This window comes from Pan paniscus, chromosome 13 (genome assembly GCF_029289425.2).
Source record: "Pan paniscus chromosome 13, NHGRI_mPanPan1-v2.0_pri, whole genome shotgun sequence".
Taxonomy (NCBI): Eukaryota; Metazoa; Chordata; class Mammalia; order Primates; family Hominidae; genus Pan; species Pan paniscus.
The window spans coordinates 72,870,471-72,887,895 of NC_073262.2; the positions used below are offsets into that span (position 1 = coordinate 72,870,471).

Below are 17,425 nucleotides of genomic sequence, written 5' to 3' on the forward strand. Positions count from 1 at the left end.
ATATGCTGTCATTTATGACTTTTGCTGGTTGTTTTGGTCCGTGCCAAAGTGGGTGATATGAGATGCTGGATGTCCTCAGTCTTTTCTGTCCCAGGATGGGCAGTCTAAACCAGGCTGCTAGATGGTCATGTGCATTCAGTGCCTCCAATAGTCTTAGGGAAACACAGGAATTCCTAGACTCCTAATACTGGCAGAAGCCTCTCTATTCAGTCCCCTAGCCTTCAGATGAGGGACAGAGGCCCACAGAGGTGAGTAACATGCCTATGGTCACATAATTGGTTGCATGGCAGAACTGGAAGGAAAAGCACATTTCAGCACATTTTCTTTCACCATGTGCAGCTGCTCCTCTGATGTTATCCATTGGGTCATGGAAACACAGATGTGAAGTCTCTCACTGGGATCGTAGCACTTCCTGACCACACACACAGAGCTGGATGACAACGACGGTCCACATAGTACCCTATTTTGTTCTCTCTGCAGCTTTTTAAGGCATGCTTTAGGGGACTCACACAAAAAAACTATGATCTGTTTAATACTGTTCTCCTCATCTTGTATATTAAGAGTAAATTTATGTTGCCTTTGCTCTTTATTTGCCTGACTTGATGAAAGGACGAGTGAGAAGCTGTTCCACAGAGCAATTCTAGAGGATAGAAAAATGTTATTAATAATCCCCTTAAATCATGACAACTTTGAAAACAAAAGCAAATAAAAATGTCATTTTCTGAAATTCATTACTAATTGTTAGTAGAAAGCAAACAAAAGCTCTCTTTCATGATAGACACCTACTATATTAGAAAGATATGGAGAGAAATACACATACATAATAGTGTTTTGAAAAATCTGTGAATGCATTTTAAGTGAATATTAAATTTTTAAAAATCTATAAGTCCGTCTTTCACCTAAATGATATACATATTAATAAATTAGACCTTTAAGAAAAACATGATACTCAGAAAAAATACCTAACATGTGGTAGCTAAGGCATGAACTATATTTTCTTTTTCCTTTTAGTGTAAAATCTTTGGCAGGTAAAAACTTAATTTCTGCATGAATCAAGTGTTCTACTTAAAAGAAATGGTTTGGAGTACTGGTAAATGAGGCTGGAAAGTAAAACAAACAACTTTGTCCTTTAAACCATGTATGAGAATTAGTTTTACATCTTTTTTTTCCCTTCAGAGATCTCGGTATAAGTTCAGTATCTAATATGTAGAACCAAAGCAAAAGGGGGCGGCGGGGGAGGGAGGGAGGGAGAAAGAGAGACAGCAGACAGAGAGACAGACCGATGGACCTTTGTCCAGGTTTTGCTTTTATCCAAGGCCCTAGAAAGTATAATCTAGACCTGAATATCACTGGAAGTGTTATACATCAAACCATTTTGTTGATACTGTGGCATGAATTAAGTTTATCAGGTTAACAAATCAGGGTCTTAGTCATACTCTGATGGACTCAAATGTGGGACTGGTGGATTTTGATTGACCAGAAGTGGTTAGAAAGTACTGCAGCATTGAACACTGACTCAGTGGGTTCTAGAGTGAGAGATATTGGAATGCTGGGAGCCAGGATGAAGGCACAGAAAACTGAGACTGGAGAAGGGAAGGACTTTGAAATGGAACAGCATTACATCCCACAAACATATACTATATGTGTTCAACAAAAGAGAGAGAGTTAAGAGGCTGAGGCCTGGGAATGATTCTGCCCACTCTTGGCTCTATTCAATAAGGATGTGCCCCAGGAAGAGAATGAGATGGGAGGTCACTCTCAGGGCCCACTTCCCTCTCATTGTATGAGCATCTCTCCAGTCTGATAGAAACTCTAGGGTTTCAGGTGACATAGTTTTCACTGGTCTTGTGGCAAGCCAGTGACTTTAGCTGGCTTTCATTAAAATAAACATGATTCGTCCAACACCAGAGGAAAAAATGTGCTGTTCTGGAATTACTGAGAGGTGGACAGTGTCCAACATGATACTTCCTAAGGGATTTTCTGAAGTAATTTTGACTATCTTTGACTTTTCCTTTATGTTATCTGTAGAACCCAACACCCTTAAAAGACAAAGTCTACTGAACAAAGGGGCACCAAAAAGAAATTCCTCTTAATTCTGCAAACTGACTATGTCAAAGCAGCAAGCTAGTATAGAATCTACTTGAATGTTGGAGCCTAGGTCTGGTGATTGTGTTGCATGGGCCATTCTTTAATAATGTGGAAGAAAGTTGATGGCTTATTGAGCAAGGAACATTTTATTGCTTGAAATGATGGCTGTCTTAGCAAATGCACATATTGTGATTGAATCAATATTCAATGACGTTTTGGAAAATAGATGTGGAATGTAAATGATTTTTCTATTTTTCTTGGTTTGGAGCAAAATGCTCATTAAATTCTAGATGCATTCAGCTACCACATTTCCTGAATGCTGAAGGCGTAGGGAGGAACTGCAGGAATGAAAACACACTTCTGTATTTGAATCTGGTGGCTGGCAGAGTGGGCGGGAATAAAGGGCTGATGTGTCAACCCTCAGGGCTGGGGTGGGAGGCTTGGTTGCCTTCTTACAATTCTAAAGGGATTATTTTACTTGGTGCATTTAAATATAATTCTTTGTTATGCTTTTAAAATGTTCAACCCATTTCACTGAACATTTATTCTGATTAGACAATTGTCAGTGTACACCTGATTTCTTTTTTTATATCCAAGTGCCCAGTCTTTTTTCTATAACCCATAGGCTGCCCTTGAAAACCTTGCTGGTGGGCTTATCAACTTCACAGGACAGCTTCCTTTAAAAGTGTCCTGAGCAGTTTAATTATATGTTTCTGTGAGTTCTGGGAAGTCAGACAGCTCTTATACTCTGACATTTAGTGAACAAAAAGCACTGGCTGGGTAAGATTCCTTTGTTGTTTTTAAATCCATAGCTGAGTTTTGATCCTGCTGACAAATAGCTACTCTTAATCCCTTCATAAGTTCTAGAGTTACAAATAAAGTTTATAAGTTGGCTACCTATATAAAATATTGCTGAAGAGGCCTTTGTTGCAAAAATGGCCACACTTAAAGTAGGGCAGGGAGCGAGACCAAAATGAGGTGTCAGGGGAAAATTCCAGGGTTGCATTTTCTGGGATCATCACCCAGCATTTAATTTAAAATTTCTCTCAGTAGAATTTTAATAGCATGCTTGCAATGCAAGAAAGCCTGTGCCTCCCTGAGATGTGAGCCAGGGTGGGGAGTGGTCCTGATGAAGGTTCTGTCGTGCTTTGCATCCCTATTACTGCCTTTCCTTTAGAGGAGCAAAGACTATTGATATTTTCCTAATTCTCACAGTTTCCCTAGACTCTGTCTCTTCTTCGCCTTTCACATGTGGCTGGTCAGAAATTCCTGTCATTTCTATCTCAAAAAAAGTCTCCCAAATCTCTCCCTCCCTTTTATCCTCATGACTTTTTGACCCTGCCTCTCTTGTTTACCTCAATATCTTCCAATGGATACTCCAGCTCCTAGTGTTGTCTTCTGTCCATCCTCCATCTGCTGACCAAGTCATTTTTCTAGAATGCCAATCTGGACATTGAGACCTCCTGCCTAAAATCTGTTAATAGTTTCCCTTTTTTATCTAGTGATATATCATGGTATTATAATATACATAGAATATTATACGCGTAGTATACAGGTATATATTATATGGGTAGTATATGGGTATATATTATATGGGTAGTATACATAGTATATTATAATAAAGCCCATACTCCTTAGCAGGGCATACCTGTCATTCCCTGTCATTGGCCTTCCTCCTCCATCTCCCTGCCCCAGGATTCTGGCACCCTTTGTCCCAACAGTAGTAGAGTATTTAGAACTCATCACACACATGTACACTCACATGCACATTCCCCCTCATTCTTTCATGCCCCCTACCTTTGCACAAGATGTCCCCATGTTCCTTTTCACAGAATCTTCTTTCCCTTCATGTCCACCTGCCCAAAACCCATTTGTCCTTCAAACTCATTGTAAATGTTACATCCTCTGGGAAGTATTCCTAGACTGTCCCCTCTTTGCCCTCCCTCGGCAGAGTTCACCCTTCCTTCTTTGGTGCCACCACACTTCCTTAGGCACAGCTCTGCTTCCACATTCCACACTATAATTACTCGTATGTCCATTACTGGGCAGTGACCTCTTTGAGGCTAGAGATTGTGTCATATTCATGATTGAGTAATAGGTAATAAACCAGACAATCATAAACTATTGATAACAAAGAGGTGCCTTTCTTCTCAATAACTGAACTAAACTGGGTTCTTGAGCCCCCAGCCTGACTAAAGGAGGCAACTGATTCTAACCCATTTTGTTAAACTTAAGTCCAGTTGAGTAACTTTGTGGAGTGGCATATTCCAGTATTTATATCCAATTTTCACTGTCCAGTTCAAGGCTTAGTCATTTGGGTAAGTACTCAATTTTTTAGGGACTCTTCTCTCCGTCTTCCCTCTCCCTTTTCCCTGGGTGGCATCTGGATCTGGGTACAAGTAGATGCTTCCATAATGCCATGGTAGTGAGGGCAGAGGCTTCTGAACTGTATTGTAACCACAAAGTCCTTGTGATAATAAAACTGTATTTTCTCCCTTTGGTATCTTTGATGTTCCTGGTCTCTGACACTCCCTCCTATCATGAGGTCCTCATGTCCTTTGTCCTTATTTAAACTCTAACCTTATCCCTGTCCCCAAATAGAGCATGAAGTTCTGAGTGTCTTACAAGTTGTGAGCAGATTGTAGAAAACTGTTATTGTAATCTCAAGTGTGGTCTACCTCACCATGCCATACTTTCATTTCACTTGACACAGACACCCCTGGTTATCAAGAGGTCTCCTCTTAGATTTCCAAATGGGAAGAGGATCATAAGAAACTGAAATTTCTATTATCATTACCCGCTTACACAGACAGCCCCCTCCCAGAGGGAGCATCTTCATTCTAATCTTGTCCTCTTAAGCTCCCCTAACTCCAGTTAGGGGAAAACAGTCAGATCTCCCTCAGAGGCCTATCTAAGGGTTGCTGGCCAAAGGGGCCATCATCTGAGGCTCCAGTTGCATGACCATTTGGAGTTTGATGTCATGAAGGTGAGAAAGAGACAAACTGGGTTATTAGAAAACATGTATTAAAACAAAATGGGGGCAGGGGGTAAGGATAGCTCAAAAGTCTTGAGGCCTTTTATGTTTGCACAGGAAGAGGGAGGCCAAAAGCCCAACTGGTAAAAAACTTTTACCTTTCTGCCATCGTGTCAGGCTTTTGGGTTCCCTTCCCCTGAGCGCAATCGTAAGGCAACCAGTCTAAGGTTTGGGAAATTAACTCTTCCTAGTTTGGAGGATGCATCTGAGGGGAGTGTCCCATAGCACAGAGAGACAATTACCTATCAGTGAAGAGAGGAAGAGAAAGAAAAAAAAAAAAAAGGCTTTTTTTTTTCTCTCAAAGGATTAGTCTAAAGTGCATCCCAGGGGTTCAGGATGCACTCAAAAGGGGTACAGACTGAAGATGAATGGCTACTCATCTAGAAAGACGAGAGCAAGGCATCCCTGGTTCCCTTCTCTTCCTAGCAAATACCTGGGGTACGTGAGGGAGAGAAAGTGAGCCATTCCTCTTTCTTTTCCTCCATCCTTGTATCCCCAAGTTCCAGTGACTGCGACAGGGTACTGCCCATGGAGTCAAAGCAGCTTTCACCCTTGTTAAAAGGGAATCTGGGGGTGGGAGTATCCACTCTTACCCACGTATGCCCTATCTCCCCTGCTGTCAGTAGCCTTTGAATTCCCTAGACCTCATTTATGCCATGGGTAGTATCATGACCTTTATCCATGAAATGGCAAGCTTGGCTTAATTGGCAGGAAACCAGTCGTGCTCACCTGTGCTATGCCTTTTAACTTCCATTATCATCTACCTCTGGATCCCTCAAATCCAGTTTTCTTTCCTAGGGCTTTGACCTGAAGCTTGGAATTGAGTTTGGGACAAAAATGTGCCTCGGAGAAGGGGTGCTGCATGGACTCCTTATCATAAGCCAAATGCTAAGGTGAAGCTGTGGAATTGAGTCCTCCTCCAACAAGGGAGAGAAAAGGATGTCTTGTGACATGCCCAGATAACTGGTGGCTATAGTTATGCTTGCTAAGATGTAGGTGCATGGGGCTTGGCTTTGGTTAGCTCCCTTGGTCTTACTTTCCCAAGAAGAAAACTCTGGGTGATGGGCACCCTATTTATATCCTATTTATTCCCATCACCTGGCAGGATTTGCAGGATAATTGCTCAGAACTAGAATTTTGATCCAGGTTTTTACATCACCTATCCCTTTTATTCTTTCTAAGCTGCAGCTGGAGATTCCTGGTTGGTTCACAAGAACAAGCAGGGTTAGTCTAAAGTGTAGGCAAAAACTTAAAAACAACTAATGAGTCTAGAATTTAATGACAAATGTATGGTAAGTTTTGAAACATAATTTCTCTATCTCCAGTCCTCATTTTTTTGTTAAAAAAAAAATCAGGACTGAGTTGCTGGCAAAATAGACTTTAGTCTTACACTTGACCTGATTATTTGCATAAAGTGCAGCAAGAATAATTGTTTCTACATAGGGCTTTTAGATTGGCTTTGATGGAACTCTGTTCCTCAAGGAACTTCGGATAAGACCTTTTAAAGCTGAGCACAGCCATGGGTTTGTATCCTCAAATACCTGTGAGTTGGGTGATCCTCTCCTTTTAAGGTCCCAAGATAAACTTAGAGCTCCTGGTCCTGTCATAAAGTAACATTTTTTACTTACCACTGCTCAGGAACCCTATACAGGTACTGCATAGATAAGGGTATGAGGCCAGTTTTCCCAAGGTGCTTTTATCAGCTCTGCAAGTCAAGCTTGACTCCTTAAAGGGAAGCATACCCTTCCAGTCAAAGCCTTGGTAAAACAGTTTCTCCAATTGCATCATACTGCAAAAGAAAATGGATTCTTATGGCACTGATGCAAACAACTACATTGCTGTAAGTTAAGAATACTCACAACTAGTTTCCAAATTCTGGGGAAGCCAGGCAGAGAGGGACATATATGCTCCAAATTTTGTTCACAGGAGTATACCTTAATCATTAAAGGCCATAAATAGTTCAAAATAAGTTTCCTTGACTCTGAAAAACAAGGATCAGCAATATTCCAAGCAAAAGTCAACAAGATAGCTTCAGTTTTCTATGAGTTCAGTCCATTTAGTTAACTCTTGTTTGATATTCATGAACATTTCAGCTCTTTATGAGTCCTGTACATTTTTCCTTTTTTCCAATGTCACAATCTCCAAAGTTATCAGAAACCTGTATTTGAGAGCACCTGTCAAGAGTCCTGTGGCACCTGTCAGAGTCTGGTTTATTATAAACTATCTTTTGAAAAGGACCAAAACAAGACAACAATTGTTGGGAATAAAAAAATTGCCCAGGGTATTTACAGTTAGAAACACAATTGACAAAGAAGTTTGGTTATCTCTCTTCTTCTCAAAGAAGTTTGGTTTACAATAACATAACAACCTTAATTATGATGATAGCATATACATTAGACATTAGAATTTTAAAAATCCCATACAATTTTGGAACATATATTAATATTATTCATCAAAATATAACCTAAATAATATTGAACACCATTTTGGCAATTCCATGTAACTAAACATGTCAAATGATCCCTTTTACCTCTCTTTTGGATACTCCAGGGCCCTCTGTAGCATCCAAAAGCTAGGTGTCAGGAAAGGCAATTTTGAAACTGAAGTTTGATTTTGGGAAGCCTATTAAATATGTTAGTGGTTTAAAACACTGAAATAGAATTCCAGATTACCATAAGTTATTTATTTTGCCAAACGATGACTCAGAAATTTAAAAAAGCAAAAACCTTTTATAACCCTTTACAAATTTTGCTAAAGAGAAGATTAGTGCCTTAAGAGTACCTTGTTGTGCTTTTATTTCAATGCTCAATTTACAAAAAAACTATATAATACCCTCTTGAATTTAGTCAATCTGTTCACACACTGAATTTTTGCAATATTAATTTTTACAGTCCTTCCATCATTTGTTTAAACTGTCAGCTTTATTTTATCTAATTCAAAACAGTCCTTTAAACCTAGGCAAGAATTTACATTTCCATGCCTTCTTGTAATCTTTTACTAAAAACACATCTTACTGTTCCTACATACCTTGCGTGTAAATCTATTTCCAGTAGTTTCAATTACATGTTATAATGGTAACCCCTAGCAATTTTAAGTTTAATGTAAAACCTGGTAAGTTGTTTTAATTATGTGCTAGGTTCAGGCAAGGTTTGACTCCTTCCAACATAATTAAGGGTGTGGTTAATTCCCTATGTCCCCAGGCCTTACTAATTGTCAAGCTGGCAAGTTGAAAAGTTCTTAAAAACCAAAAAGGCAGTTGATAACCTTAAAACATTTAGCAAACCTAGTATCTGACCTGCATAATTTAGTTCACCTGTGTATATTTGACAACATCTGCATTTTACCAATAATCTTTAAGGCTGTTTTTATTTCTCAAAGATTAAAGTCACATGAACTAAAACGTACCACAGCTTTAATCTTCCCTTTAAAAAAAATTTGATCCAAGCACTTGTCTTCCATTAGACCAATTAATTAGAGCTTTTTTATAGACATCACACACACAACACATATGTAACTACACAGACAGGCAGAAGAAAACCAGCAGCCATAAGATTTTCATTTGCCTATCTCCTATTTGGATTATTGGCCTCTGGGTGGGGCCCTTTAAGAGACAGGGCTAGGAAAACATGCAGCTTTTAAGGCCTAATAAACAGGCATGACTGGGAGGCAAAATCAGAGTTTGAGAGGGATCTATCCACTTTTAATTCCTGGGGTTCCATGAGAAAAACAGGTTTCTTCCCAAAACGGAGTGGTGCCTTGTCTGTTTTTCCCAAGGAGTCCCATGGCCCCAGGAGTTATCTTAGGGCCTGCCATGCATGCACTGAGAGTGGCAAGCCAAATGGAGAAAAATAATTTAGTCAACTGAGGAAAAGCCTTTTTCCAGCAAAGCAAGATACCCAAAGAGGAAAAAGCATAAAGGCCTTTTAAATAAACCATAACTTGGACATCCACTTTTAATTAAACTGAGCACTCTCTAAGAAAATCCTTTTAACTCCCTTATTACCCGATTTTAGCCATGCCAAGCAGCTAGTATTTCTGGCTTTCAAACTTTACTAAAGTTAACCTCGCAGGTGAAACCAACAAGCCTCACTTAAGGTTATGATTTCACTGTGAGCGTATGCGGTATTTTTGAAGGGGATAAGGGTAAGCAATTCTTACAAAATTTAGAACCTTTAAAGGTAACCCAGAGAAAGGAAGATGTAAGAAAAAGGCTAAACGTTGTTCATGGTGGGGAAGAGAATCAGCAAATGGCAGAAGTCACACAGATATTAACTGGAAAGTACTCATTTCCTAAGCCAGGATTGAACCTAGGCATCATTGTGAAATGAAAAAAAAAAAAAAAAAGCATCGCCACATGGTTACAGGTCACAATCCCAAGCACATAAAACAAGATGGAGGCCTGCAGAAAAGTTTGCTGTTGGCCATACAGGAAGTCATGCAAAGCACACCAGATTGGCTACAGCTTAAGACCAACCTCACAAATCCTTTTTCATAATTAAAACTTTACAGAAAATATAAACCCTGATAGTTGGGGTCCTAGCCTGGTAAAATGTTTTCTTAAAAAAAAAAAAAAAAAAAACCCAGCTGGGTTCTGTGGCTCAGGCCTGCAATCCCAGCACCTTGGGAGGCCGAGGCGGGCAGATCACCTGAGGTCGGGAGTTCAAGACCAGCCTGACCAACATGGAGAAACCCTGTCTCTACTAAAAATACAAAATTAGCTGGGTGTGGTGGCGCATACCTGTAATCCCAGCTACTCGGGAGGCTGAGGCAGGAGAATCGCTTGGACCCGGGGGGCGCAGTTTGCGGTGAGCCGAGATGGCGCCACTGCACTCCAGCCTGGGCAAAAAGAGTGAAACTCCCTCTCAAAAAAAAAAAAGTCTGGGGGAAGAATCTCTTATTTTTATGCCAGTGAGTTTCTCCAACAGGGAGAGAAACTTGGGAGCTGGGGAGCCACCAGTTTGCCCATCCAGCCGACATTCCTGACCCCCAGGAATGACATTTTAATATGGGGGGGCATAATTTCTCTACCCTCAGAAGAAGTCCGAGGACAAAAAGGCTTAGAAGCCAAAGGAAAAAGACTTTTTGGTTTGCGTGTCACTCACCTTTCCTTAAGCCCTACGTCTGGATGCCAAAAATGTTGCAGAACTTTCTCCTTAGTTCCACCAAAACGGGGTTTTTGTCACTTGACCAGGAAAGATTAGATTGGTAGACACATAAAAGGGTGAGGAGCGGAATTTATTGGGAGAAAAGGAAAAAAAGAAAGAACTCAGCAAAGTAAGATGGAGTCCTGCTAACAGGCCCTCCACCTCACCAATTGATTCCCAGGTCACCACATGAGCTAAAGAGAGCAGGCTACTTCCCTGCATAAGGCGTAAATTCCCCCGTGGCTCCACCCGTTTCCCCCCAGTGCTCGTGTCTGGCTCCAGTCTGCTGTGGGGATGCCCATACAAGCCTAGGGCACAATTGTTGCCTAATCTGCACAAAGCATCTGATGTAAACACTTGTGGGGCAGGTCAGAGATTCTTTGGGGACCCCTTTTTATCTGCCTAGGCGTTTGGCTATCTCAGTAGCTTTTAGAATCTGGTGAAAGCTCTGCATTTTCTCCCCAGTAAACTGCAAGATGCATATACAGCATGCTGCCTACAATTTCAGGGTATTTCCGTGCTCTGCTCAAAACAATTAAGAACCCTTGATTTAGGATGGCTTGTAGCAAACCCAAACCTGCACATTGACTTCTGCAATTAGTAAGAGTCATCTTTGGAAATCCTTAAGTTGATGAAAAAGTATTGTAGCAGGACAAGCCGCAGACAAAACTCCTCAGACACCGAGTTAAAGAAGGAAGTGGTTTATTCCGCCGGGAGCATCGGGCAAGACTCCTGTCTCAAGAGCCGAGCTCTCTGAGTGAGCAATTCCTGTCCCTTTTAAGGGCTCACAACTCTAAGGGGGTCCGCGTGAGAGAGTCGTGATCGATTGACCAAGCAGGGGGTACGTGACAGGGGCTGCATGCACTGGTGGTCAGAGTGAAACAGAACAGACCGGGAAGTTTCACAGTATCTTTTCTATACAATATCTGGAATCTATAGATAACATATCCGGTTAGGTCAGGGGTCAATCTTTAACTACCAGGCTTAGGTCAGGCAGGCCCAGGCCTGGTTTCGGGTCTGGTTCCTAGGCACCAGGCTACCTGCCTTTTGTTTTGCTTTTCTTTTCTGAGTATAAAACAATATAAAACAATATGAGAGCGTCTGTCTCTCTTCTCTCAGTATAACTGCTTTATGTACTCAAACTTCAGTAAGATACAATATATGACAAAGAACAAATATGCAAAATAAAATTAGTGTTTTTAATTACAGACAAAAAAGAGAGAAGAGCATAAAGTTGCTGAGAGCCTAAAATTGAACATTAAAAAGTTAATAAATGCACTTATGATGCAACTTCACTCCATAAACTTTATCTGCAATGGCAGTTCTAGGAAGAACTGCTGGTTGGGCTTCTGATACGTACTAGCACTGGAGAAATCACTGAAATTTATTCTCTCTCAGGTATCAAGGGCATCCATCTTGCCTCTCCCGGTTTTTCCTTATCCTCAAAATGCACATTTAAAACATAGACAATATTCATATAAAGTGAAAAATATCCAGTAAGTTGCCATTATTATTTATATGCTTTTTCTTTCCAAAAATTTTCTTTGTAAAAAATTTCTAATTGTGCTTTATATTTTATTTTTATTTTATATTTGGCAATTAAAAAGTTAGCATTTTGAACATGCACTTTCACTCATAAATCATCACCTCGAATAAAAAATACATACGCAAAGAATTAGATTAGACTGGGTAATGGAAATGTGAAGTCTGAGTATTCCAAGCTGGAGTTTTGTAATCTGCAAATTTACTACATTGAATCAGTATCAGTCGGCTTTTCTTAATTTCTTTTTCTTTTCTTTTTTACATGTGGTCTCCTGCTCTCCCTGTGTCTGGCACCTCTTCTTGCAGCTGTGTAATGGGGGCTCAGTCACTGAGCTTGTCAAAGGTCTACTCAGATGTGGCCAGCGGTTGGATGAAGCAATGATCTCATACATCTTGTACGGGGCCCTCTTGGTAAGAACATCTATCAAACGGGGTATGACAGCAAATGGGATGGTTTGTTCATTGCTTGGGTCCTTATTGCGTATTAACAATGGGGAAACTGCCCTATGATATGCAAGGATTGTTAACAGCAGGAAGGTGTAGCCAAATGTAGACTTTCATGAGACTTTTCAATAGTAGGGTAATTGCTTTAAAATAAGCATGTAAATTTCCCCTTTCTCTTTCCTGTTGTTTGGTGGTGGTGGGATGCCATGCAGGGCCTTCAGCATTTGCACAACAACCGAATCATCCACCGTGATGTGAAGGGGAATAACATTCTTCTGACAACAGAAGGAGGAGTTAAGCTCGTTGACTTTGGTAATGACTGCTTGTCGTTTGTTTTCTTGATGTGTGCAGTTTAGCCAAAGGGGACAATTTATTGCAATCTCAGAAGACTGGGGCTTCTCTGCTACACCATAGGCTGAGGGACTTTTCCAGTCAAACACAAGCGGGAGGGGGTGGGGGCTCCAGATGGATCACCCTAGGAGATGCTGTTTGCTAATCTAGTTTCAGCTTTAGAAGCAATTTTATAAAGATTGAAAATAAAAGTGTTTCAAAAGAAGAACTTGATGGAAAAACTTTTTGGTTTTCTGCTAAGAATTTCACATCTCAGGGCAATTGTCTATAATTTACATTTTGTCATTTCTTCTTTTGCATATGAAAAGAGAAAGCAGTTTGGTCTTTCAAATGACTTTCACTAGCCTTAGGCATACTTATTCCCAGTGAGCAGAAGGTAAAATAGTCCTCTGGTCCTGGGAGCTAACATCCTTTTAAATTGTGTTTATTGCTGCTACATGTGAGGCTGGTTGAACTGGAAACATTAACGGGAAATGGAAGTGTGAGAGGAAATGCAGGGCAATATCACCTAAGGCCAGAGAACTATTAAATATCTCCTTGTAATATCATATGTTGATATTAACAAAACAACAAACCATTTGGTTTTTTTTTAAGTTTATTGAAGGTTTAGTCTTCTAAACGAGTTCAACAATAGTACTTCAGAGTCATTGTTACAAATAATGAGAAAACATTTAGCGGAATACTTTAAACGTGTTGTCAATGTCATTATAATAAACAAGATTGATGATTTTTAAAAGAATATTTATTGTCTTATTGCTAAGAAAGAGTTCAGTGTAAACATGTATCAGTTTATCACTTGCTCAGAAGAAATTACTTAAAAATAAATGAGGTTGCTTTAGACGTACTAGTCTATTTTTACTGAAACACAAGCAAAGAAAAATAGCAGAGGGAGCATTTTGTTTAAGTCTTATGCTCCTCTTTATAAGGAATGATATAACTCCAATAATATGCTGTGTGTATGACATTTGAATTGCTTTTGCACGTGATTCTGGGGACTTTAAATATGTTGTGAGGGGAAACAGACTGAAAGGATGAGGATGGGGTGGGAATTGATACTGATGTATTCACTCAGCAGCTTTGCGATTTGACATAGAGTAAATGTTCCTAATCTTTCCATTAGAAGGTTCCTGAACTTTCAGTGGCTGCAAAAGAAATGTCTAGAAATTAAAACCAGAAAGGTATAGTTGTTTTTACCAAAATTGTGGTGGAGGACTTGGTAAAATGGGAAATTATCTAGGTCAAATAGACTTTAAAGAGCTTCTTGGCTCTCTAATAAAGAGAATGTCCGCAGTGAACACAACAGTCATCCCCCAATAAACCCACAGATCCTTGGCAAATCTATGCTCATGTTTCAAAGGTGTGTCCTTTGCTAAGAACACATAGTGTTCAGTTTCTAAGTTTTTGTCATCAATGACATTAGTGGCAACCCTTGTCATTCTCTTAAGGGCTACGTGAGACTTCTGTGTGGTATAAAAGAATACCTTACGTGTGTAAAATGCTTTGCAATTTATAAAGCATTTTCACATTTGTTCTCCTATTTGGTCTTAAGAAGAACCCTCCATGTTAGGTGTGACTGTTGTGATTATCCCTAGTTTAAAGATGAAAAAACTGAGGCTCAAAAGTGAAGCAATCACATAATTAGTAAAAAGCATAATTGGGATGGAAAACATTGATTTTTAATCCTGTGGACCTTTACGCTCTCGTGATACGAAGAAGACAGCTGGTTAAAGGACATTGGAGTTACATTAGAATTCAGGTCCTCAACATTGAGCCCCAGATAATGTTATTAGTCATTTTCTTTTTCCATTTGACAAACACAGCTTTCTTGCCAGGTTTCCAGGCTTCTAGGCAAGATAAGGCACTGAAATCTTTTTATGTCTACACTGATGCTCTGTTACAGATAGTGCAGCTGATCTTCTTTCTCCATAAAATGAAGCCCCTTATTAAGAAAGAAGTCATGTGAAATAATTTGGAAATATAATAGGATGATATTTTGGATTGATCCTAGTTGTTGATATTTTTCTTTTGATTTTTGCAGTGATATAGACAGGGATGTCCATTAGGGAAAAAAAAAATCCTAATGATTTAAATAGAGTGATAAATGCTCCAGAGTTGTAGTTTGGCAACTACAGCTAGTGGGCCAAATATGACCTACCTCCTATTTTCATATGGCCTATGAGCTAGGAATGGTTTTTACATTTTTAAATGATTGGGAAAAAAAAACCCAAAATATTTTGTGATGTGAAAATTACATGAAATTCAAATTTCAGCATCTATAAATAAAGTTTTATTGGAATGCAGCCACATTCATTCATTTATGTGTTTACTATGGCTGCTTTTGTACTATTGCAGCAGAGCTGAGTAGTTGTGACAAAGACCATAGGCCCACAAAGCCTAAAGTACTTATTTGGCCTTTGTGGAAAAAGTCTGCCGATCGCTGGTCTAGCATCATACTTTGCTCACTTTTGAATTCTGATACTCTTTCCTTATAGGTGTTTCAGCTCAACTCACCAGTACACGTCTGCGGAGAAACACATCTGTTGGTACCCCATTCTGGATGGCCCCTGAGGTAAGCTGGAAATACCTAGTTCTTTCTTTGCACTTGTTGAATGTCTTGGTACTATGCCTTTTTATGGGTAAGTCATATGCTTTCCAGAATTTTTAGGGAGAAGAAAGTCCATTATCCTCATTGAACTTTAAGAGTACTAGTTTGGTCAGCAATGCTGGTGAGATGTAACCTCAGAAAAGCAAGATTAAGTTATAGCTATCCCATAGGGCACCTTCATGCAATTAGAAGAAAGTGTCCCTCCAGAAGATGCAGCCCCCTCCAAGGGCCATGGCTTGGCAAATTCATCAGCCCTTGTATAAATTAGAAAAAGTCAACTTCCCTGGATAGATGCAGCCCCAGAGGTATATGGCTTTGTGAAGAGCCAGATTTCAGCGCCAACTGGCCTACAGAACTATATGCGGTGGCCCTGGTTGTTTTTTTGTTACAAGATACATAGCAACTTATCTTGTGTACTTTGTCGGCTCTCTGTAGTGAAACATGGGATTTATTCCTAATTTAGGTTTGGCATCAACACAGAACTCTCCGGAAAATGACGCATGTAGAAGTTTGGGGAACCTTCCAGCTAGATGAGGCATGCTCTGAAACACCAGTGCAGTTTAGTTTTTCAGGTCGTTTAATTCCACAGTATGCTGACCTTTGCCTGAGAGCAGCTTTCTGGATTAAACAAATGGGTTCTTTTAATAAAAGGACTCAGATGGTCACCTCCTTAGATGTCTTTCCATCTCTGCATGATGGTATTTCCTCTGTGTGACTGCCAAAGTGGTCTCCTAACAAAGTAAGTGGTTCACACTAATCTCTGCTTAAATTTCTTCAGTGACCCCCCTCCCCCGCCACCTCCCATCATCTATGGCTCTTTCTTTCATACTGGGTAATGGATAGGCCCATTTTAAAGAAAAAGAAAAATGCTGCAATTTCCAGTGTTTACCTAAATCTTAAATATTTCTTAAATAGATTTTACAAAACATAAAACTAGGTATAAACTCTTTGTCGTTTTTATTTGCAGAAGTATAAAACCAAAAGAAAAAAATGTATTATGAAAAAAGCTATTATACAATGCTAGTAACATTCAAGTAAGCAGCTTTACTTTTATGAGACAAATGATACTGTTTTGTGACTCTCCATTGTCCTTTGCAGTGTGCTTATGTTTCAGGACACAATAGTATGGGTTATTTTCAGTCTGGCACACCTACAACCATGTACCATGTGGCTACTCAGTTCTCCTACTACTTTATTCCATTTCAGCTAGCATAATCTGTTTGTTCAAACAGCACCTCTTTTGATCTCCAACTGTTACATCTGTGTTGGCTTGGTGCCAACTTAATAGTAAACATAATATGAACACTGTGTGACAAATGGTCATCCAGATGATCTAGACTATGTTTTTACTCCTCCTTCTCCCATTATTATTATTATTAATACAATTATCACTGAAACAAAACCAAAAACATAAAAAGTTATCTAGCGACTTTGTGAATCCCACTTTGAAAAGCACTGCAGGATAAAGTCAAAACTTCTTTGAATTTTGAATAAAGCTCTTAATATTCCAGCCCCTATCTATCCAGCCTTGTTTCAGATTACTTCCCCCAATTTACTTGTTCTTAATGCCCCAACAGTAGTGAACAACAGGTGACTCTCCAAATCCCTACTGATGTGTCTTTCCTTTAAACCCTTGGTGTACTATTATATCATCTGGAATGGCCCCCAGGCCTCTGGAAAATTCCTCCTTAATTGACAAGTCTCAAATGCTAGCTCCGCTGGGAAACATTCCCTAATCCCTTGCCCACATTGAGGCTCCTTTCCCTAAGTTTCCACCATGTCCTTACACCCTCCCTTAATACAGTATCACCACTGCATTGTAGTTGTTGGCAGGCAGGTCTCCCAGCTGGACTCAGGTCTGGCAGGGACTTGGGATGCCTAAGCTCTTAATATAGTGCTTGATACAGAGTACATGCTCAAAAAAAATATCTGTTGGGTCAGGAGCCGTGGCTCATGCCTGTAATCCCAGCACTTTGGGAGGCCGACGCAGGCAGATCATTTGAGATCAGGAGTTTGAGACCAGCCTGTCCAACATGGCAAAACCCCGTCTCTACTAAAAATACAAAAATTAGCTGTGTGTGGTGGTACACACCTGTAATTCCAGCTACTCTGGAGGCTGAGGCAGGAGAATTGTTTGAACCCGGGAGGCAGAGGTTGCAGTGAGCAGAGATGCCACCACTGCACTTCAGCCTGGGTGACAGAGTTAGACTCTGTCTC

The 17,425-nt window shown here is 40.0% G+C and overlaps 1 protein-coding gene across 1 annotated transcript in view; it reads left to right on the forward strand.

The window, feature by feature from the left end:
• The window catches only part of MYO3B (myosin IIIB), a 482,619-nt gene that overhangs the window by 24,070 nt on the left and 441,124 nt on the right, over nucleotides 1-17,425 (forward strand). The window contains exons 4-6 of the mRNA XM_063595441.1: nucleotides 12,115-12,219; nucleotides 12,465-12,564; nucleotides 15,096-15,172. Coding sequence (XP_063451511.1) covers nucleotides 12,115-12,219; nucleotides 12,465-12,564; nucleotides 15,096-15,172 — 282 coding nt within the window. The remainder of the gene's footprint in view (nucleotides 1-12,114; nucleotides 12,220-12,464; nucleotides 12,565-15,095; nucleotides 15,173-17,425) is intronic.